The sequence below is a fragment of the Sinocyclocheilus anshuiensis genome, unplaced genomic scaffold (genome assembly GCF_001515605.1).
Source record: "Sinocyclocheilus anshuiensis isolate Anshui unplaced genomic scaffold, SAMN03320099.WGS_v1.1 scaffold590, whole genome shotgun sequence".
Taxonomy (NCBI): Eukaryota; Metazoa; Chordata; class Actinopteri; order Cypriniformes; family Cyprinidae; genus Sinocyclocheilus; species Sinocyclocheilus anshuiensis.
Genome location: NW_015544192.1, coordinates 2,127,744 through 2,149,259, shown reverse-complemented (window position 1 = coordinate 2,149,259; position 21,516 = coordinate 2,127,744). Strand labels below are relative to the sequence as shown.

Genomic DNA, 21,516 nt, shown 5'->3' with positions numbered 1-21,516 from the left:
AAAGGGGATTTTAAAATAGGGATTTAAAAAAAAAACACTGGGTGGATTTTTATCATTATAGGATGGATGTGTACACACACTTCCAACACACATTTATGTTCAAACAACTTGTAAAGTGAATTTTGCATCCGATGACCCCTTTAACAAAATATCACCCAATAGTATGTATAGACTATGTTAGGGTAACCATACGTGCCATTTTCCCAGGACGCGTCCTGGCCAGGACGCGTCCTGGGAAAATGGCACATATGGTCACCCAAGACTATGTATAAAAACAACAAACACTAAAGATTGGGTTGCAAGAGTTGCATTAATATTCCTGTTCATGGTAAATTGCTTAAAGCTTATGTTTCTTATTTGTGCCACTAACAGAACTAAACACATGGCCAGTTTCTTATGATGGTGTGACACTGGATTTAGAGTCCTGAGCATCCCCAGTGAGCGAGAGAGAAGCAGCTGGGTCTTGAATCTTTTAATGTAAATAACAATGTCATCCAAAAGACAGCAGCTGTGCGAATGAGGGATGTGCGACATATAGCACTTATGTCACAAACCAGGGCACCGCTGTATAGTTTTCCATGATGGTATGCTGTTCTGTGATGGTTCTGTGAAACTGATGAAAGCCTACAGGCAGTGACAGAAACAAGCTGCTACACTTCCATGAGAATTACAACCATCCCTCTACACATGCTTCAAGTGAGCAAATGATTCAATTGTAAAGATTTGTTGCTCCTACAATGAACCGGAATTGAAATTCAATTGAATATCTGTAAGCAACTTGCAGAACCTTCAGGGATCTTTGGTACAGGCACTGACACAAAATCCATGACACAAGCACAGGTTCACATGCTGCTTGTGGTTTGAGGCCACAGTTGAGTTTCAATTTTCAGTGTTTATATAATACCCTTTAGAAAATTATAGCTTGTCAAAGGGATTACTTTGATTTAGCTAAAGTATGTATTTTATATCAAGGGCAGGAGGTTTTGGCAAACATTAATTATTAACATTCATACTCACTATATAATCACTATATAGTAGTTGGCATGGTATACTTTTGGAAATCTGACATGTCCTTCAGTGTTTTGATTGATCATTTTGAGCATGAAATCATTATGATTATGCATTCTCTGATACTAAAATCTTAATAACTCACCTCTTTTTCAAAGATGTACAGATTATCTCCTTTAAGCATCACAAAGCGATTTCGCCATATTTCCCTAAATATTCCTTTGCCACTGAACCTGCGGATCCAGCCTACTTTGTCTGGTTGGGATGATAGCTGGTTGAGATCCTGAAGACCCTGAGTGTGCCAACAATGACCCGGTTAATGTGTCGCCCGTCTTACATAGTATATGAGTTCAAATAGATCTCTGTCACACTGCACTGTGCTAAGCCATCATAACATTTATTCCATATCTGTTATATTAATACTTATTTTTTTAACTATTAGTAAGTCTTCCAATAGTGACTGGCCTCCTTTTCACTAGTATTTTAACCAATAAGTCCTAGTATGTCCCGTGACATATTCAAACACTTAGCACTTTTACTAATAATTAGAATCAGTTTCGTCAGTAGCTATTTATTAGGTACTAGTGCATATAAAATGTTTTACTAGTAACATTTTTAATCTAAAAAGATTTTTAATTTAACCATTTGCTGTCATATGGCAAGCAAAAAAAACAATTGTGACTAGTGAGAAATGTTACTTGCAACAATTGGAATTCATATTAGTGTCATATACATATTACACTGGATTACATATTAGTGTCATGAAGTAATATTATCTAATAAGTACTACTAAAGCTGGAATAGATACCCTACTAGTAACCATTGAGTGACTAGTAGCTAAGAATTAGACTATTAGTGCCAAATGTCTAATTAATTTGGACTCACAATTGGAATAAGCAAAAAAGTACATTTAAAAAGACAGGGTACACTCTTAAAAATAAAGGTGCTTCAAAAGGTTCTTCAAGCGATGCCATAGAAGAACCATTGTTGGTTCCACAAAGAACCATTCAGTCAAAGGTTCTTTAAAGAACCGTCTCTTTCTTACCTTTTTATAATCTGAAGAACCTTCTTTTGCCACAAAGAACCTTTTGTGAAACAGAAAGGTTCTTCAGATGTTAAAGGTTCTTTATGGAACCATTTAGACAAAAAGGTTCTTCTATGGCATCGTGAAGCACCTTTATTTTTAAGAGTGTAGTAGCATTGGATTACTTACTAGTAATAAAAATATACTGGGAACAAAAAATTATTACTAGTTCGATTAAAGAAATAAATATTAATACGGCCTGATATAGGCTATTGCACCCTAATAAAAGTCACATTTTCACTCGACCGCGGTCTATTATTTAGGGGGTATATATATATTTCCCAAAATGATTTACTGTCAGTTAGTCAATTAAGGGTGTGGTTAATTAAATATTCTGTTAAACAGAATAAAATATGTGTCAATTAAATGAGTGACTACAGCATATAATGAAGAAGTGTAATGGACATATACGGTCTCACATTCGGCGTTTCATAACAAAGGAGTCATTGTTAAATTAATTTACAGAAGCACAAAATACTAAACAGGACACAAATAATACACATTAATACGCTGTACATTAAGTCACTGTTCAATTAAACTTTTAAATTATGAGCATTCAAAATCACAATTTCCACCATCATAGACTCAGTGTATGAAATTCTCACCCTTTTGACCAAATGGCTTTTCTTCATGCTGTTCGCAAAATGTGTCTTTTCCGAAATAACGTTATATTCCGCGATCTGTCCCACTTTCTAGAAGAAACGGAGATGTTTTTGTTTATCTTCAGCTGTGAATTTGCCGCGTGCAAGTGGCTATAGATTGGACGAGGTTCTGGCTCTCAGAGCTGATTGACTGCCAGTCTCTACACTGCCGGTTTGCAAACCGCGGGCACAGGCTCTCCATTGGCTTGGGTGAGTCCCTGAGTTGCTGTGCTTCTCACCGAAACGGATTTTCCCGTTTATAGAGCTCGACTGCTCCATCTATTGAACGAGCACAGCTGTCTGTGTGATGTCACGCTGCATATTGAGCTTCAATGGCTTTCTTTTTATTCCCCATCATCAACAACCTAAACGCAATGCAAATCGGCGTATAGCAAAGGATATAGTTATTTTCAGTGATAATCAATATAACTGTTTATTTGTGTAACCTAATGAATTCAAGAATATAGGCCATGTTATGTTTTATAATGTGGTATCTATCTAGCAGATATAAAGCTAGAAGTGAATAACTTGCATTGAGAAACAGTGTGGAGGAAAGTGGGACTATAGCTATCACAAACAAAAGTTGTCCATAGTTGTCCACACGTTTAGATATTAAGATTTATTCATATGTTAGAATATTTTTGTTAATTAAAATGTCAAAATCATTATTTTGTAATAACTGTTAGGTAATAGATGAACACAATGAAACAACACTGGCATATTGAGGCAAATTGAGGCATAAATTGCAGGCACGGCAAGTTTAGAAATATTACATTTACTTCATTTTTGATGTTTTATGCATCACTTTTCTACATAACCGATTAACTGTTTAAATTCTGCTGAAATACATAATAAATGCAGGTTCCATTGTGACAGTTTTCCCCATATAGTGTGAAAACATACTATTGGGGCATGTTGTCACAAAATAAGCTGCCTTTTTCCCCCCTGGGTAATAGGAAATGTCCGATGTCTTTTTGTAGTCGAAGCATCTATAAAGAAATTAACTTTCAAAAATAAACCTACCTTGAGAGAGATACACTGAAATAAAAGTGTGACAAGTTCTTTACTAAACACTCATGCAGCAGCTTTGTTTCAGTAAACCTAAAAAGAAATGTGTGCCAGTTGTGGCAAAAGTTAAAAATGACAACAAATGAGAGCACAGATCTGAATATTACAAATAAAAACAATTACAATAAAACTTCCAAAATACATAAACTTATGTAGCTCAAGCACATAGGGGAATTTCCTAGGATATTCCCTTCTACAAGCTCTGAAAAAGCACATATTCAGAAGAACAAACTACATGGCTATAATTACACTGCTCTAAGCTTCTTCTCGGTCTACATAAATTGACCACATTATTCTAAAACAGAGCAAGAAATGTTTCCCTCGGGTTGACAAAGCATTCTACATTTGCCTAGGATAGCTTAAGAGATTTCTTTTACCCAAATCTGTAATAACAAATGGATCTTGGACCTGATTTTTGTTCCACTGTATTTATGTGAATTTCGGTACAACACATCAAGTGTGATATAATCTCTCTGGAAATCTACCAGACCCTTTACTGACTCATCATAAGCAATCTTTAACGTTTTTTTTCTTTTTTTTATCCATACACAGCAAATTGTGTGCTTGATGCAGTAAAGCTATTAAGTCGTTCAGGTCTGCTGGTACTCTGGCTGATGGTGGGAATTAATGGATGTGATTTAGGAGGGAGGAAGAGGAGTGGAGGAAGGGGAGTTACAGTGGAGCAACCTGAATGTGTCTAGGGGGTTAAGCTCTGGAGGTTAAAGTAATGGGCTAAACTCAGCCTACTTGATACCGTTTCATCTGTAAATCATCTGTGAGGCATTACAGACTGTGAACTGAGGCTTTGGTGATAACAAAAACCATGAAAATGTGTTGGTCTGAGGTTATTGGATAAACAACTCCAACAATCAGCTGATGCTAATAGTTCTTTTCGTTTATTGAAGAGCATGATAAAATAGTCACATACTACGTTGTCCATTTTTTCAAGGGCAAAAAATTAGTAGGACATATGAAAAAAAGACACACCAAGATATAAAAACAAAGGTGTTTTATACAAGGCTTTAATGTTAGCCGATTTAGACTCTTCAAAGGTGGTGTGTCTAAATTTGTCTACCAAGAACTGCCATAAATTATAAATTAAAGGCCACATTAGTTGTTAAAAGACTTTGATAGACATTAATATTACAGTTATTGTGCACCGACTGAATTAATAAGCTCTAGCTAATAACGAGAAGACAACAGTTTATCGATGTCTGCATATCTGCAGCATGTCTTTTAATTTAGCTGGATAGGGATGTGAATAATAATAACAAAGAATATGGTGGACCACTTTTTTCTAAAATCTAAATGTTTTAGAATTTTGCTTAGTTTTGAATCAAACTGATTTAGTTGGTTTTTCTAGCCATGTTGGGAACCTTTGATTCAACAATTTGACATTATTGTAACTCAAGTTAAATATATAGACAAAACAGCCTGTTCAACTTTTGTTCATAAGATATGTATATATACATTTTTTTTTTTTTACTGAAACATACAGTAGTCATCTGTCCAGAAACAATCAAATGCAGCAACACCAAGCAAATAAATACAAAATGCTGTCACTGTGAACATTTTTGGGGCATCTAAAACATTTACATATGATCACAAAAGTTATGCACATTTACAGTGTTTCACACATCATTATCAACACTTCTGCTTACATATATTTTTTTGATAACACTTTACAGTATGTTTCAAATCATTTACATTAGTTAACACATTAGGTCTCGTGAACTAAAAAAGATGAATAATATTACAATATTTAATAATCTAGGTTAATGTTTTCTAAATATGTTTGCAAATTTCCACATATATTGATACATTTTTAACAATTCATTATTAGAATTAACATTAACTTAGATTAATAAATGCTGTTCAAATTGTTATTAATTGTTCATTAATGTTAATGAATTAAACTTATCGTGCAATGTTACCATTTTTTTTAACTTAACTCAAGGAATGTCAGGTGAGAAACAAAGAAGAAAAATGTACTCCGTTTAGGGTTCAGAGGACAGACAGCGCTGGGAGTGTAAGCACACATTAATATGCTGATAACAGCTCAACGTCGGCTCAGCTGACGGCCTCCGCCTTGTGTTCTGTCACCACCTGAACCTACTGAAAGCATCACTTCCTCCAGAAAGCTGTATCAGGGGAACATATGTGGCTTATAATACATAAGTACAGTCAGCACTGTATTTGACAGAGTCAGGTTTACACAACCCACTGTGGGTAACGGAATAATAATAAAGAATATGGTGGATCACGTTTTTGAAACAAACTGATTTTATTGATTTTTCTAGCCTTGTTTGGAACTTTTGATTGAAAAATTTGACATCACAAATACTGATGCATTACCTGGTATAGAAAGCAAAATGCTCACCCACATACACTGAAAATAAATATTTTGCTTCAGGAAGTTTATAAAGTGTCAAGTGGGTTAACCAGTATCTAATGGCTATAGCATATAATAGCCACAGCTGTAGTTAAATTAGATGGAAATAAGTTAAAGCTTTATTAATAAATTTAGCTTAAACTACATTTATTTGGTTGAAAATATTAAGATTAATACAGGGTTTATTTCACACATCATCATATGTGAATATACAAAATAATTTAGATTAATTAATATATATGACGGTTGAAAAGTCTGGGGATGATAATATTTTTAATGTTTTTGAAAAAGTCTTGAGCTCACCAAGGCTGTATTTATTTAATAAAAATACAGTAAAAACAGTAATATTGTAAAATATTCATCTCTGGAGAGACCTAAAAATGGCTGTCCACCAACGTTTACCATCCAACCTGACAGAACTGGAGAGGATCTGCAAGGAGGAATGGCAGAGGATCCCCAAATCCAGGTGTGAAAAACTTGTTGCATCTTTCCCAAAAAGACTCATGGCTGTATTAGATCAAAAGGGTGCTTCTACTAAATACTGAGCAAAGGGTCTGAATACTTAGGACCATGTGATATTTCAGTTTTTCTTTTTTAATAAATCTGCAAAAATGTCAACGATTCTGTGTTTTTCTGTCAATATGGGGTGCTGTGTGTACATTGAGGAAAAAAAATTAAATGATTTTAGCAAATGGCTGCAATATAACAAAGAGTGAAAAATTGAAGGGGGTCTGAATACTTTCCGTACCCACTGTATTTTAAAATGATGACAAAGCTGAATTTTCAGCAGCCATTACTCCAGTGTTCAGTGTCACATGACTCTCAGAAATCATTCTAATATTCTGATTTGTTGTTCAGGAAACATTTCTTATTATTATCAATGTTGAAAACAGTTGTGCTGCTCAATATTTTTTTTTTTTGATAAAGATTTTTTGATGAATCGAAAGTTTCAAAAGAACAGCATTTACTTGAAGTCTTCTGTAACATTTTCAAAGTATTTACTGTCACTTTTTATTAATTTATTACATCCTTGCTGAACAAAAGTATTAATTTCTTTCAACACAAATCTTGTTGACCCAAAACTTTTGAGTAGTAGTGTATATATAAAATATTGAATTAATATATTAAATAAGTAATCCAATGTCCAAGTGAAATCAAAATCACTTTGGAAGCGAGAGTGCTAAGAAACCAGAACCCATATATTCTAGATTACCAGTGAAACCTCCTCCAGAATGAGAATGAATGATTCAGTTAAGTCATACGAGCAGCACAATTGTATGTTCTTTACATAATGCCATTCTAGGGCTGATGTCACTCTGTAACCGGGAACCTTCTTGAATAAGGCATAAAGGCTTGTGTGCCAGAGGGCAAATGGATAGAGGTGAAATGGTGAAAAGAGACGACTACGTTGAGAGCATTTAAAGACACTGACCTCTTAGTGTTGTGAATGATTGTGCCCCCGAGTACGATGCGCACCCCCGGCATTGTGCGGTTCAGGTTATAAACAGTCAATGCCTCTTCATAAGTGGCCCCACCAATTATAAAGACAATAATGTCTTGAGGTCTGAAGGGTCGAGACAGAGTGTGAAGGAGTACATTTATATAACTGCTGCAGTCCATGTTTTTCAATCCAATCAAAAAGTTTCTGTATTGTACATTAAACAGACTATTTAAAACGAATTTAACTGGTAGGTAGGATGTTTGAAAACAGTCATTCCGTTATTATAGAAATCATACACTTCACCTTTAAAGCAAAATCAAAACGCTCACATTAAACGTCTGTAAGTGTGGCCATATATCATTAATGCATGAGTGTGCATGCCAGACTACTTATGTATCCATGTCACCTGTCTCTAAGAGAACTTGGCCCGACGTAGGGGAACTGGCTGTCCTTCAAACGACCCTTGATCAGCTGATCCAGCGTGTCATGTAGTAGCGGCTGATGCTGTGTGTACACATTCTCAACTCCCTATTCAAATACATAAACAAGTTCTGAGTTTGTGACTACAGCAATATGACATGTTAAGAAAACACACTGGTAAACAGAAGATCTACCTTAAGTCCTTTGAAAAACTGTTTGGTAATGGCCACAGCATCTGTAGGAGCGACGAGTTCACTTCCTCTGATTCGTTTGCCACCATATTCCACCACGGCTTGTATCATCTGCAGCACAGATGGAAAAGTTGAGCTCACTTTCCTTTTTAGTAATAAAATGACTAGATTTGATCAGATTCATCTGGATCTGTCATTGTGCTACAGGACAGATCTGATGGCTCTCACCTTGCGGTTTCTCTCTAACACCCCTTTGCGGTTGAGCTCCTCCATAAGGCTGGGCAGAATACTGCTGCTGTGTTTCTCATAGCGAAGCGCGTACAGCATCACCAGCCGCACAGCATCAATTTCAGAAAGCCGAGGGTTCTGCAATAGTCGCCTCAGGTTCTGCAGAAAGACGAACGAGTAATCTTTTGCAACAGTGCAAGATCTCATCTTAAAATATTGTAGGCAATCACAAGGAACTTTGTGGATGGACATTCACTACCTTTCAAAAGCTTGGGGTTGGTAAGTTTTTAGATATATATTTTCGAAAGAACTTACTTATACTCGCCAAAGCTGCAATTATTAGATCAAAAATACAGTAAAAACAGTAATATTATGAAATATTATTACAATTTAACAAATTTTTTTCTATTTCAATATATTTCAAAATGTAATTTAAATGCTAAATTAATTTTAGTTATTTTCAGCAGTCATTACTCCAGTCTTCAGTGTCACATGATCTTTCAAAAATCATTCCAATATGCTGATCTGGTGCTCAAGAAACATTTCATATTATTATCAATGTCTGCACTCTAACCTGTTGTGCACTGGAATGATCATTCTGGCAGGCCAACTCCTGCTCCACCTCTGACACCTCCATCAGCTGTCTTTCACTGACCAGGCGAGACAGCTCCCCAACCACAGTTACGTGTTTTGAGACCGTGCCTGACATTTTCTTAAACTGTGGGTAATTATCCACAAATGCCTACAAAAGGGCCAGAAAATGGTGATTAAAAACAGAACTGTGTAATATAATAATAAAAGTTCTGGATCACTCCTACAAAGAACAATATTAACTGGCTTCAGCAGTGATCCACTCACCTTCATGTCAGTTATGGACTCTAATTTTTGTTTGTCCTTGGGCTTTTTCTTCTGGAAATCCTCCATCAGGTTCTTGATGTTTGTTCCAATCTCACCAAAATTCAGGTACAAGTTCTTATTAAGAGAAAGAAAGAGAAAACAACATACAGTGTTTCTTTGTTTAATTTTTTTTTTTTACATTATTAACTTGTATTTACTTAACTAGGAGTATTTATTTGGAAATAAAATCTAATTAGTATGTAATTTCAAGATGTATTTCTCTTTAATGTGATCTACCTAGCAATAATATTTTGAATGATAAGCTACTCACATTTGCATAAAACTCATCATTTTCTGCCGACAAGACCACCTCCCGTAGGTCCTTACTGATTCCAGGAACTCTTGACAGGTCTATGCGGTTGTTATTGAGGCCCAGTAGCTCATGAACCATGGCCTGATATGTCCACTAGAGGAAGCAAACGCATCCACATGTAGAATTTGCTGCAATATCAGCACACTGAATCATTATGTAACATTTATTTTGCTGCAGTAAGACAACTGTTTTCAGCAAAAGCAAGCAGGACACACTGGCTGCTGTAAATCTCTCAGTAGAGAAAAAGAATAAAAAGCATGCTGTTAATGTCTAACACTAATGTTTAACACTAAAACATACTGTTTTAGCAGTTTTCTAATATAATCCAGAATAAAACTATGGCCTCCATCTCTCTCTGGTGGTCAGGTCTAGGATTCTGCATGCAGATCTTACCAGATTCAGATGGAACATTACTAAGAGACTTTTTTAGACTGTGAGACAGCAGACAGGTTTCTTACCTGATTGAGAAGGGGAGTAATGGCATCATCACTTCTGTCTAAAATCAGGAGAAGAGGAGGTACTTCTGTTTTTCTGAAGTCAAACAGTTCATACTCCTTAGTAATGATTTGCTGTGGAAAACACAAACAGATCATACATATATATATATATATAATAGGGAACTTAGTGCTTGCCTTTTGTTGCTTTGTGTGGATTGACCTGCATTTAATTATTCCTGTATGAATCATTAAAGCAACTGCATGTATGTCGCAAAAATACACAAAACTTTACATAGTTGCTTATAAATGTATTTTGTCATTATTTATTAATGATCAAGGTATGTTACAATACTGAACAGAAAACAGGTGGAGATAATTTACGTTAGATCACAAGATCTTATAAACTAATAGTGCTGCTTGGAATTATTCTTATTTTTTCTTCATATCTTTACGGCTAACTGACACAGATTTTTTCTGTTTGAGGCTCACTGTGAATTTTTCTCTGCATGTTTATAGGGTCGCAGTTGGGAGCCCAGTGTACTGCCTCGTGTAACTCAGGGTTTGACATCAGTGTTGCTGGCCCTGAAGAAATGCCCCATGATCCGCTACCAGCTCTCTTCTGACATGTCCAAAAGGCTGGCAGAGAGTGTCAAAGTAAGACTTTACTTCTTAATTATATCATAGATCTGTAATGTGCATTATTAGTAATTTGATTTAATCTATATGTCATTTTTTGATACAAATGATAACAGATAAAAATGTGTATATATATATATATATATATATATACACATTTTTATCTGTTATCATTTGTATCAAAAAATGACATATAGATTAAATCAAATTACTAATAATGCACATTACAGATCTATGATATAATTAAGAAGTAAAGTCTTACTTTGACACTCTCTGCCAGCCTTTTGGACATGTCAGAAGAGAGCTGGTAGCGGATCATGGGGCATTTCTTCAGGGCCAGCAACACTGATGTCAAACCCTGAGTTACACGAGGCAGTACACTGGGCTCCCAACTGCGACCCTATAAACATGCAGAGAAAAATTCACAGTGAGCCTCAAACAGAAAAAATCTGTGTCAGTTAGCCGTAAAGATATGAAGAAAAAATAAGAATAATTCCAAGCAGCACTATTAGTTTATAAGATCTTGTGATCTAACGTAAATTATCTCCACCTGTTTTCTGTTCAGTATTGTAACATACCTTGATCATTAATAAATAATGACAAAATACATTTATAAGCAACTATGTAAAGTTTTGTGTATTTTTGCGACATACATGCAGTTGCTTTAATGATTCATACAGGAATAATTAAATGCAGGTCAATCCACACAAAGCAACAAAAGGCAAGCACTAAGTTCCCTATAAAACGAGTTAAGGCTGCTCAAATGTGACAAAAGCCTCATTTCTTTCTTACCCTGGATACTCCTTGAAGGTTGAGGGAGAAGAGATGAGGGTTCACAGCAATGAAATCTCCATAGAACTCCTAGAACACAAAATCTAATTGGTTGACGAGAAACAAGATTTATAAAGTTTGACAACATTATGTGAACACTGATTTTAATTTATTCATTTTTTTATGGATTGGATAGATACATTATATGAACACTGATTTTAATTTATTCATTTTTTTATGGATTGGATAGATACATTATATGAACACTGATTTTAATTTATTCATTTTTTTATGGATTGGATAGATGGAGAGACAGACCAGAGATGTAGATAAGAAGAATTATGAATTATTTTGAACAAATATATTTATATATCAATTATGAAGAAGACTTCACCCACCTGCACTTCTGCAACTACTTCCTGTTCATCTGCCTCAGCCAAAGCCTTTATTTCACTCTTACTGATCACGTTACTGAAATCTGCACAAAATAATTCATTAGTCCTAAAGTTGGTTAAACGTGCATCATCTCACCACCCTTATTATCACATATGCAAACTCATATGAATGAGAGATAAACTGATGCAGTGTGTCTTCTGATATATTACTGGCACTCACAGATGAAATAAACACTATACTTGGGCCGACGAAGCTCTTGAATCAGGTGCTCTACATCAGGACGCGTCCTGGGAAAATGGCACGTATGGTCACCCTAATCTATGTATACTTACCTTGGTTGGCCGAAGAAAGCAGATTGCCTTAAGGTGCTTCATGTTGTCCCGGTTTTTTGAGTCAATGCGCTCAAAAAGGTAGACTTCTTTCTGCAGGATCTCAGACTGTGTGTAGACCACACTTACGATACTGGTCTATTAACGAACAGAGGAAAAGAGAACAAGAAAGTAATGTTTTGATCACTGTCTGTCACTGGTGGCAGATCAGAGTTAACACATGTCTAGGTAGACTGCTGATTAGATGTTTTGAAACAGCCATACTTCAAAAACAAATTAAGAGTTCAGTTCAGCTGCATTTGGTTAAGAGACACATGACATGTACCAGGTCAGCAAAATCCATACACTGCACACAATACTAGACTATCAGTGGCATAAGAACTGATCTGCGTTTTCATATAACAGCATATAACTGTCCTCTAATTTGAATTCACTTACCGTCTCCTTGTCCATCAGCAGCACCTTCATCAGAGATGTAGATAAGAAGAATTATGAATTATTTTGAACAAATATATTTATATATCAATTATGAAGAAGACTTCACCCACCTGCACTTCTGCAACTACTTCCTGTTCATCTGCCTCAGCCAAAGCCTTTATTTCACTCTTACTGATCACGTTACTGAAATCTGCACAAAATAATTCATTAGTCCTAAAGTTGGTTAAACGTGCATCATCTCACCACCCTTATTATCACATATGCAAACTCATATGAATGAGAGATAAACTGATGCAGTGTGTCTTCTGATATATTACTGGCACTCACAGATGAAATAAACACTATACTTGGGCCGACGAAGCTCTTGAATCAGGTGCTCTACATTCTCCTGAAACCAGAGACGTTCAAGTATGAATAAATAATTTCAATCATCTTAAATTTGAATACTCAGTCTAAAGCATATAACTGTCCTCTAGTTTGAATTCACTTACCGTCTCCTTGTCCATCAGCAGCACCTTCATCCCGGGTCCGCTGCTCTCTATCATTTTGGAAATGTACTGCTTGACAGCCAGAGTCACGTTCATTTTGTCGTATTTATGTTCCAATTGTCAGTGAGAATGAGTAAATTGATCAGATCGTTTCAAAGTTGTTTAACGAACGATAAAGGACTCTTTTCATCAGTAAACTCCTGTATACACAATACTGTTGACAATGCGAGACAACTCTGGCTGCGCTTTCTACTATTTCCGGTATACGCGAGCGTTCTGTCCGCGTCTGATTTGGGAACAGTTGTAGCTCAGTCGGTATGCCAGTCCTGCAGGTTCAATTAACTAGTTCAACTGATCTGCGAACAGGTCGTAGAGCATACATATATATCCCCTAATTTAAGGCTGCTACGTAAAACGGAGTAAATAAAACGCCATATTGGTGAGGGCGAGGGAGGCGTAACCATCACTGAACACTCGTATTTTTCCAGCATCTATTGTTTATTTATTCGTTTATGTGTTTTTTTTTACAGTCTGTGGTTTTATAGCATGGTTATGGTCATTTTTAATAAATGTATTTAAATAATACTGGTTCATTGAATGAATCAGTGCTCGGACCAGTTCAGTCGGATTCATGAACGAATTCTTCTGAAATATTCGACTCAGAAGAATGATTCACTCCCACAGACACTTAACACACAGTATTTTACCAGCGTCAACAACACTTTTTAAAATTAAAATTGATTTAGGAAACCTTTATTAATCATCAAATGAGATACTTCAAAACAGCTTTAAAATGAGACCAACTATCTTTTATACTGTCATGGGAAAGACAGGGAATACAATACTGATCCATTAACCACTAATCATCAATAATCATAAATTCAATTAAATAAAGATTTCCATTAGGAAAAAAATCAACAAAGATGGAAAAGATGATCATGAGTGTTGATAGCTGCATACAAAGCATTCCTATAGGCATGTGGTATTATGAATAGAGCTTAGTGGAGTGTTGTCAGTTCTCTTCATGGTAGCCCACAAGTTTTGCACTTATTTCCCACAATCGCAGGGCAGCGAGATCATCTTTACCTTCAGGAGCTGGTTCCTTCAGCTTACAATCACTGTAAAAAGATTTCATTATCATACGGTGTCAAGCATAAACACATCAGGAAAGGTAAATATTCAGACAAATTAAAATACAAACCCATAACACTCATGGTGAAGGCTTATGAATATAACAGCTCACCTGAAATAGCAGCCACTTTGAGACTCCAGCCCTTCAGCAACTGCACAGTAGATTGACGTCTGAGCGCCTTGACTGGGGGTTTTCATCAATAAGAGAGCAGGTAAAGACAACAGGGTGCTGAGCAGAGGGTGGCGCGTCTGCACGTAACGTCCCAGTTCAGTGTGGATTACTCCAGGGTGAAGGGAATACACTGTTACACCAGACCCTGATTTAAAACAGAGCATGAATAAACAAGCCTAATGCAATAATCATTTGTAAAATGTTTTTAAAGTTTTTTTTTTTATATGTTTGAACGTGGCTGATTTATTGGGGATGAGCGCACAAACCTTGAATCCTCTGTGCTAATTCTCGAGTAAACAGCAGGTTGGAAAGTTTGCTCTGCCTGTAGCTGACCAAGGAATCATATGGTGCTTTGTTGAAGTTAAGGTCATCAGAGTGGATCTTACCTGCAAGAAAGGTCATCGAACTGAAATATATTGTCAGTCTCTTGTTTATCTGAAAAAAATGTTTACATTTGACTGAGTAGAGATGCATAATAAATCATAACCATATTATTATTCACTGTTAGACTGAGATTGTGAAAAAAGGGCAAATGAGCAACCTTTGCTGTTATCTAATGCTTTACAAAAACATCTTTACAAAAATAATTTAATAATACTGTAATTTTTAGCAGATCTCAAAAAGAATATGAATTTCCATATGTACATTATGTGGTTGTGATGGCTAAATTCCATTTTCAGCATTTAAAATGACTGGGATTTTATAGTTTATTTTTTAATTTATTCAGACAAAAATAATACAGGATTTTAATATCAGGCATTTATTGGTGATCAGCCATGACATGAAAATAATTATTGGCTTATATCAGTATCGTCAATCATTTTAATAATAATTTTAATACCATTTCTGAGATAGACTGGATTAAACATGGATATTTTCCTGCATATTTTGTTTATCACATGCACAACAAAAGTTTTATGGATAGACTTTTGGGGGATCATGTTGATGGGTGGGTTTTACCTCCTTTGTGAGCAATACTGGATACATTAAGAATTCGGCTAGGACTAGACTTCTTCAGCATGTCCAGGAGCAGAACAGTCAGTAGGAAATGACCCAAATGATTGACAGCAAACTGGGTTTCATAGCCATCCTCTGTAAGGCTTTTAGGGCACATCATCATTCCTAATAGTATAATTATGGGTTTATTCACACAAAATGTGCAATAAGTAACAATACAGCTTAAAGCACAGTTTGATTTGTTGCTTAACTAATAATGAGGTCTAAGGTCTTACCAGCATTGTTAATAAGTATATCCAGTCGATCCTCAGTGTCAGTGTATTCATGCACAAATTGCCGAATGGAGAACAGAGATGCCAGGTCTAAGTGTCGAACTACTATGTTGCCATTTCCTGTAGATCTGCGAATCTCTGCCGCAGCCTTATCTGCTTTTGAAAGATCTCGACAAGCCATCACAACCCGAGCCCCTGAAAAAAAAACAAAAAAAACAGAAGATATTGTCCATCAGTCTGACTATGATGCAAAGTACACCTTAAATCCCTAAAATCCTCCAAAATCTAGACCAGGGGTCCTGGAGGGCCGGCGTCCTGCAGAGTTTAGCTCCAACCCTAATTAAACACACCTGAACCAGCAAATCAAGGTCTTACTATAGACATACTAGAAACTTCCAGGCAGGTGTGTTGAGGCAAGTTGGAGCTAAACTCTGCAGGACACCGGCCCTCTAGGACCGAGTTTGGAGACCCCTGATCTAGACCTTTCAGTGGTTGTAAGGATAAAATGACAAAACATTTCAACAGTATGTTTACCTCTCATGGCCAAGTCACATGCTGTCTCTTTTCCAATGCCAGTGTTGGCACCAGTAATGATGACTGTCTTCCCATCCAGTCGCACACGACAGCGGCAAACTCCACCTGCAATCCATCTTCTCAGCAGAACCAAACCTGTTTTCGAAGATCTATTATAAGCCACATTCTTTCATTCAAGTCCAAGGGAATTCAACATGTTGTAAATGTGGTTGACACAGATTTTGAAAATATGAAAAAGTGCTTTTAGTTTAGATTTGGCTTGGAAGCACTTTTGGAGAGTTGGCTCATTGCCCTTATCAAATCTATGAGGTCCAGGATACAAAGAGACATTTTGGAAAAATGTATTTTTAAACATTGCAGTAAATATGTACAATCGCTGTGTAAACACCCTGCAAATCAGACAATGTCTAACTAAATCCAATTTCGAATTGGCATCAGTGTTATTTTCGTATTATTTATGGTATTTATTAATACTTTAAATTAGTTTTTTTTTTTAGATTTTCAGTTTTCATTTTATAATGAAATATAATAAAATTATATTTGTATATTTTTGTATTTTTTGTGTATTTCTATTAAGTCTTAATATAAATTATATATATATATATATATATAATGCGCCACTGACGGTAGTTGGTCCATTACCAAAAATCTGCCACCGTCACAGCCCTAGAAGTATTTCAAGTTAAAGTTGCAATAGGTGATTGTCTTCAGAAAAAGTTTTTGTTATGCTGGTTGAAAGTCTCTTCACATAGGCTAGCAATCATCAGTTAAGTGGTCTAAATTAGAGCCTGACCGATATATCGTTTAGCCGACATGAGCCTGTCGCTGATAATATATATTCATGGATTTGATATTACTGTGTAGTGAAAAAAAACATGATCACACAGCATCTGAATTCTATTAGATTCCTCAAAAAAATAACCAAATTAAAACTACCTTAAACTACATTAAAAACCATTTGAGCACACCATTGTACCTTCAGCACAATAGCTCTGTGTTGTTTATTATATTCTACAATACCTATGGAAGAAACTGCATTACTTCATAACTGACTGTAATGTTATTTTAGCCCACCAAAAGTTAGAATGAGAAGAAATGACATTATGTAACTTACTAATAGCTGTGACCGCAGTTACTGTGCCGTATTTGGTGAGATGATTTGACTTCAGTTCCTCCCACAGTTGAGTTACTTGGATAGAGAGATACATGTCATCCGCTGTGATGTGCTGTCAGCTCTGCTATAATTTCATTTTCTGTATACAGTAACTCTTTTCTTTGCTTAAAAAAGCTGTTGTTTCAACTGCATGGCCACCGTCAAGCTCAGTGCCGGCTAACACATCTAAGCACCCTGCATTTAAGGCTGGGTTAAGGTTTTATAAGAAGATTAAGTCAAGATCATGTTAGATTCCATGGCTTGTGGTCAGAAAGAAATGTGAATAACAAAAACAGTTATCCAAACAATTTCTGCTTTTAAAACAGAAAACTGTAACACAACAGGTTTTCATTAGATGCTAAAAAGTGTTTTGGATTTAAGATTGACTTAATTTATGCAGTCTGAGGTATTTGAAAACAGCCCCTGATCTTTTAATCTATAAAAAGCTTTTTGGGGTATATGGGTCATGTGGCCCTCCCACCTGCCTTATTCATTTGTTTGGCACTATTTTGATGACTTTATTATATTACCTGCCAAGAATAAGTCAGGGACTGTGTTGCATATATTTTAAAATGTGCTTTCTTATTACATCTTAACCTGTTGTTACAACCATATGAGTTTGTAAACAAGTTTGTAAAACACTGGGTTGAGACCCAGGCTAAAAAAGGTTGCAGTTTATCCAATGACTATTGCAAAAGAGGCTATAATTGGGTATTCCTTCACTTAGAATCTTCCTTTTTTTTAAGAGTGGTTTTTGATTTGTCACCTTTATTCAAGTCACCTTTATTTATATAGCGCTTTATACAATACAGATTGTGTCAAAGAACAAAATATGGCCTGTGGTTTAATTTAGTAGAAGAGACTTTCACATTTTGTTCTACACTTCACACTTCGCTCCAAAAGGTGTTTTTTTTTCCAGAGATTCCACAAAAACATTTTGGATTCCCCAAAGAACCTTTAGAGATCAGATCTTAAAACATTTTTTCTTAGTGTGAAGAACATTTTAATAATCTAAAGAACCATTTTCCATTATAAAGAACCTTTTGTGCAATGGAAAGATTCCATGGATGTTAAAGGAACCATAGATCCATATTGAACCTAGATGCAAAGAACATTGTGAACATAAAATAGTCAAATAAACGTGAATTTTGAAGCTGCTTTGTAAAACAAAGTGCTAACAAACTGCCACATGTTTCAGAAAAACTGCAGCTTCATGCCTAAGGTTTTATGATATGAATTTATGTTATTGAACAAAACAGATGTTTTTTTATTTTTTTATTTAAACCGTCATCCTTTAAAAAAAAAAACTAGGAAAGAAAATAGGAAAATCTCGAGGGGAAGCCATTGCTCTAAAATGATAATTCTGTTCTAAGAGCATAAACTGAACAGATCTATAAAACATGAGGGGCTTCTTTGTTTACTGCTTATAAACGTTATAACAATAATTGAACAAAACACCATTTCGTTTTATAAAAATCGCAAAACTGTGTTGGTATTGTTGGAGAAACATGCTCGTTTTAATATGAAAGACTTGCAGCTTCGTTCAAAGAATATTTGGATAGAAACATTTAATATCTTATGTCAATAATGCACTCCTGAATTCTAAACCTCAAGCGCCATCTTAGAATTAGTGAAGGCAGAGTGAAGAAAAGGATTATGCGGGAACCATTGGTTATGGCGCGAGACTGGCATACATTTGAGTAAAAAAGCCAACGTTTTCCTTTCGATGATCGAGTCACGAGTTTGTGTCCTTAACTCTGCAGCGGCGGTTTTGGATCACTACACTATTTAGCCGGCTAAGTTAGTGGCTGTGCATACTGTTTAGTGCAGATTCAATTCAATTCAATTCAAGTTTATTTGTATAGCGCTTTTCACCATACAAATCGTTGCAAAGCAACTTTACAGCAAAGTTTCAAGAATAAATTAAATTCAAGTTTATTTGTATAGCGCCTTTCACGATACAAATCGTTGCAAAGCAACTTTAGATAAACATTGCCGTTTTAAAACAAGAAAATCAGTGCAGCAGATGGCACGATAAATGTCTCAAAATGTTAAAACATAATGCGTAGTGTTAATATTTACTGCAAATGGTAATTAGCTTCTGTAAAACGACATTGTTTATTATAGGTACATTTTCATATCACCATATGCGTGTAATGTAACATTGACTTTTCGCTTGCATTTACGTTAACTATTGTATTTGCTTTTTTATTACTATTATTAAATGTTGAATAATCACGATCAACCCGCCTTTCTCACAAATATCGCAGCCAATCAGTGTGCAGGGAAGCACTCGTGGAAGTGACGTTTTTAAATGTTTCGCCTACCGCGAGCACAGCACAGAGAGGAAAACGTCTGCAGAACAGGGCTCATTGTTTTCCCATCATGGCAAAGCCCGCGAAGAATTAAAGGAAATAACGCACTGTACATTTGTATCCTATCTTGCACATATGCAAAACTATGCACAAGGTAAGAGTCTCCCTTCTTCTATCTGGAAGCAACGCGTCGGTGTTTGTAAAGAAGTTGTTAAAAGTTGTTCAATCAGGTAAATGCGTACACAGCTGCACGGGGTCGCGCAAGAGTTCTGTAGCAGGGTGGGCTAACATTAGCCTCGCGCGCGCGCACGCTCTACGGGAGGATCGCGAGCGTGCGTCTGTTTTGGCGTTAAAGCGACTCATGTTTATTATGACAGGATGTAGATACTGAGGCAAGAAATCGGTTAAGAGGCTGATCTATGTCACTTTCTGCCAAAGTATGACAGAAAGTAAACAAATATTTAAATAATTTTGTAACTTTGAGAAGAGCAGCCATAAAATAAGCACTGACAACTAAAATAATTCATATTTACAGGCACATTTCCACTGCTTTCCGCTACAACATTAGTACACTTGTTTTGTAGTAATAACTTATAATCTTATATAGATAGATAGATAGATAAGAAAAACAGATGAAATCAGATTTTGGCAAAAAATAATACATCTGGTAACAACGTCCAGACTTTATATGATACATTTCAATATAGGCCTATATCTGTTCAACCTTTGTTATTGTTGATTTAGAAGCTGTACAAAATGATTAATTGTCATACTAGCTTTTTTATTAAATAATAATATTAGTAATAATAATGATAATTATTATTGTCACTTTATAGCTGTCAAATAGATTGTTATTATACTGTATGTTCAGCCGCAAACATTACTAGTATTGTTGACAGGAGTGATGACACTGTATAAGCATCAATCTTTCTTTACAGAAACATGGCAGAATCAGACCTTTACATGCAATGCGATGAAGATGATCTAGAGCCATGCCAGAGTTTTACAGAAAACAGGGACCAGATATATAACAAAGGTAATTAAGTTTTTTTAAAAGTTTGTTTTACTATAAGTAAAACCACTATTTTTTATGTTTTGTTCAAATGTATTTGGTCTAGAAGGCTTTGAAGTGTTTTATGAATAGCATTTAGTCATTTATTCAGAAAATTAGTGTAAATACAAATAAAAGTGTAATGCCTTTTGTTTATATATTAATTTACTTAGTTACTGTAGTCCCAAGTGGCAATAATGCACCGATACCAATACAGTCTGATGGCACCTCTGAACCAACATCAGCTACTACTGACCTCGCAAATCAAGCTGTGCCTTTGGCTTCTGGTAAGAAGAAAACAAGCATGCATCTAAACAATATTCCAATGCCCTGTAGAATTGACTTTCCAATTAGAGGCTTACAACTTCCTTTCCATGTACTGACACCTAGTGGTCATTAGTGATCATAAACATGCTGCAGCTACACTGTAAAAGCACTGTAAAAAGAATAGCTGTGGGACTTCAGTGTGGAAAAAAACAAGTGTTTTGTTTTTACCTCTAGTGCCTGCTGTTACATTACTGCCTAATGCTGCCCAACCAGCTGGAGGTGCAGGCGGCCAAACTATCTTCATCAGTACACAGGTTTTACATGATCTTTTACTATCATTGAGGCATTTAAACTTCTGTTTACATTTAGAAACTAGACATGTTGTATTGTTGTATTTAAGTGATGATCATCTGTTTTAGCCTAATCCAGGTCAGCCTCTGGCAGGCTCAGTGAGTTTGGGAACATCACTTGGTTACCTTTTGAATG

At 35.7% G+C, this 21,516-nt stretch overlaps 3 protein-coding genes across 5 annotated transcripts in view; all 3 read right to left on the bottom strand.

The window, feature by feature from the left end:
* Positions 1-2,861, bottom strand: part of LOC107696529 (pleckstrin homology domain-containing family O member 1-A-like) — a 15,089-nt gene extending 12,228 nt beyond the window's left edge. Inside the window, exons 1-2 of the mRNA XM_016496888.1 lie at positions 2,698-2,861; positions 1,154-1,300 (exon numbers count right to left, since the gene is read on the bottom strand). Of these exons, the coding sequence (XP_016352374.1) occupies positions 1,154-1,300; positions 2,698-2,724 (174 nt within the window). The 5' untranslated portion in view covers positions 2,725-2,861. The remainder of the gene's footprint in view (positions 1-1,153; positions 1,301-2,697) is intronic.
* Positions 2,862-5,727: 2,866 nt separating this feature from the next.
* Positions 5,728-13,462, bottom strand: LOC107696588 (vacuolar protein sorting-associated protein 45-like). Of its 3 annotated transcripts, none has more exons than XM_016497002.1 (15): positions 13,182-13,462; positions 12,252-12,390; positions 12,143-12,199; positions 11,926-12,005; positions 11,549-11,617; positions 11,019-11,156; positions 10,142-10,252; positions 9,642-9,776; positions 9,332-9,445; positions 9,048-9,215; positions 8,474-8,632; positions 8,249-8,356; positions 8,041-8,162; positions 7,626-7,757; positions 5,728-5,942 (listed from the first exon to the last, which is right to left on the bottom strand). In XM_016497002.1, the coding sequence occupies exons 1-15, from the start codon at positions 13,272-13,274 to the stop codon at positions 5,861-5,863; spliced, it is 1,707 nt and encodes a 568-aa protein (XP_016352488.1). In that variant the 5' UTR covers positions 13,275-13,462; the 3' UTR covers positions 5,728-5,860. The 3 variants fall into 3 exon arrangements, with proteins under 3 accessions (XP_016352488.1, XP_016352489.1, XP_016352490.1); XM_016497003.1 differs by lacking the exon at positions 13,182-13,462 and adding an exon at positions 12,691-12,716; XM_016497004.1 differs by lacking the exon at positions 13,182-13,462 and adding an exon at positions 12,517-12,665.
* A 576-nt stretch (positions 13,463-14,038) lies between these two features.
* LOC107696589 (retinol dehydrogenase 12-like) lies at positions 14,039-17,617 on the bottom strand. The gene is made up of 7 exons (XM_016497005.1): positions 17,359-17,617; positions 16,245-16,379; positions 15,714-15,905; positions 15,442-15,603; positions 14,748-14,867; positions 14,422-14,626; positions 14,039-14,296 (listed from the first exon to the last, which is right to left on the bottom strand). The coding sequence occupies exons 1-7, from the start codon at positions 17,450-17,452 to the stop codon at positions 14,191-14,193; spliced, it is 1,014 nt and encodes a 337-aa protein (XP_016352491.1). The 5' UTR covers positions 17,453-17,617; the 3' UTR covers positions 14,039-14,190.
* Positions 17,618-21,516: the final 3,899 nt, after the last annotated feature.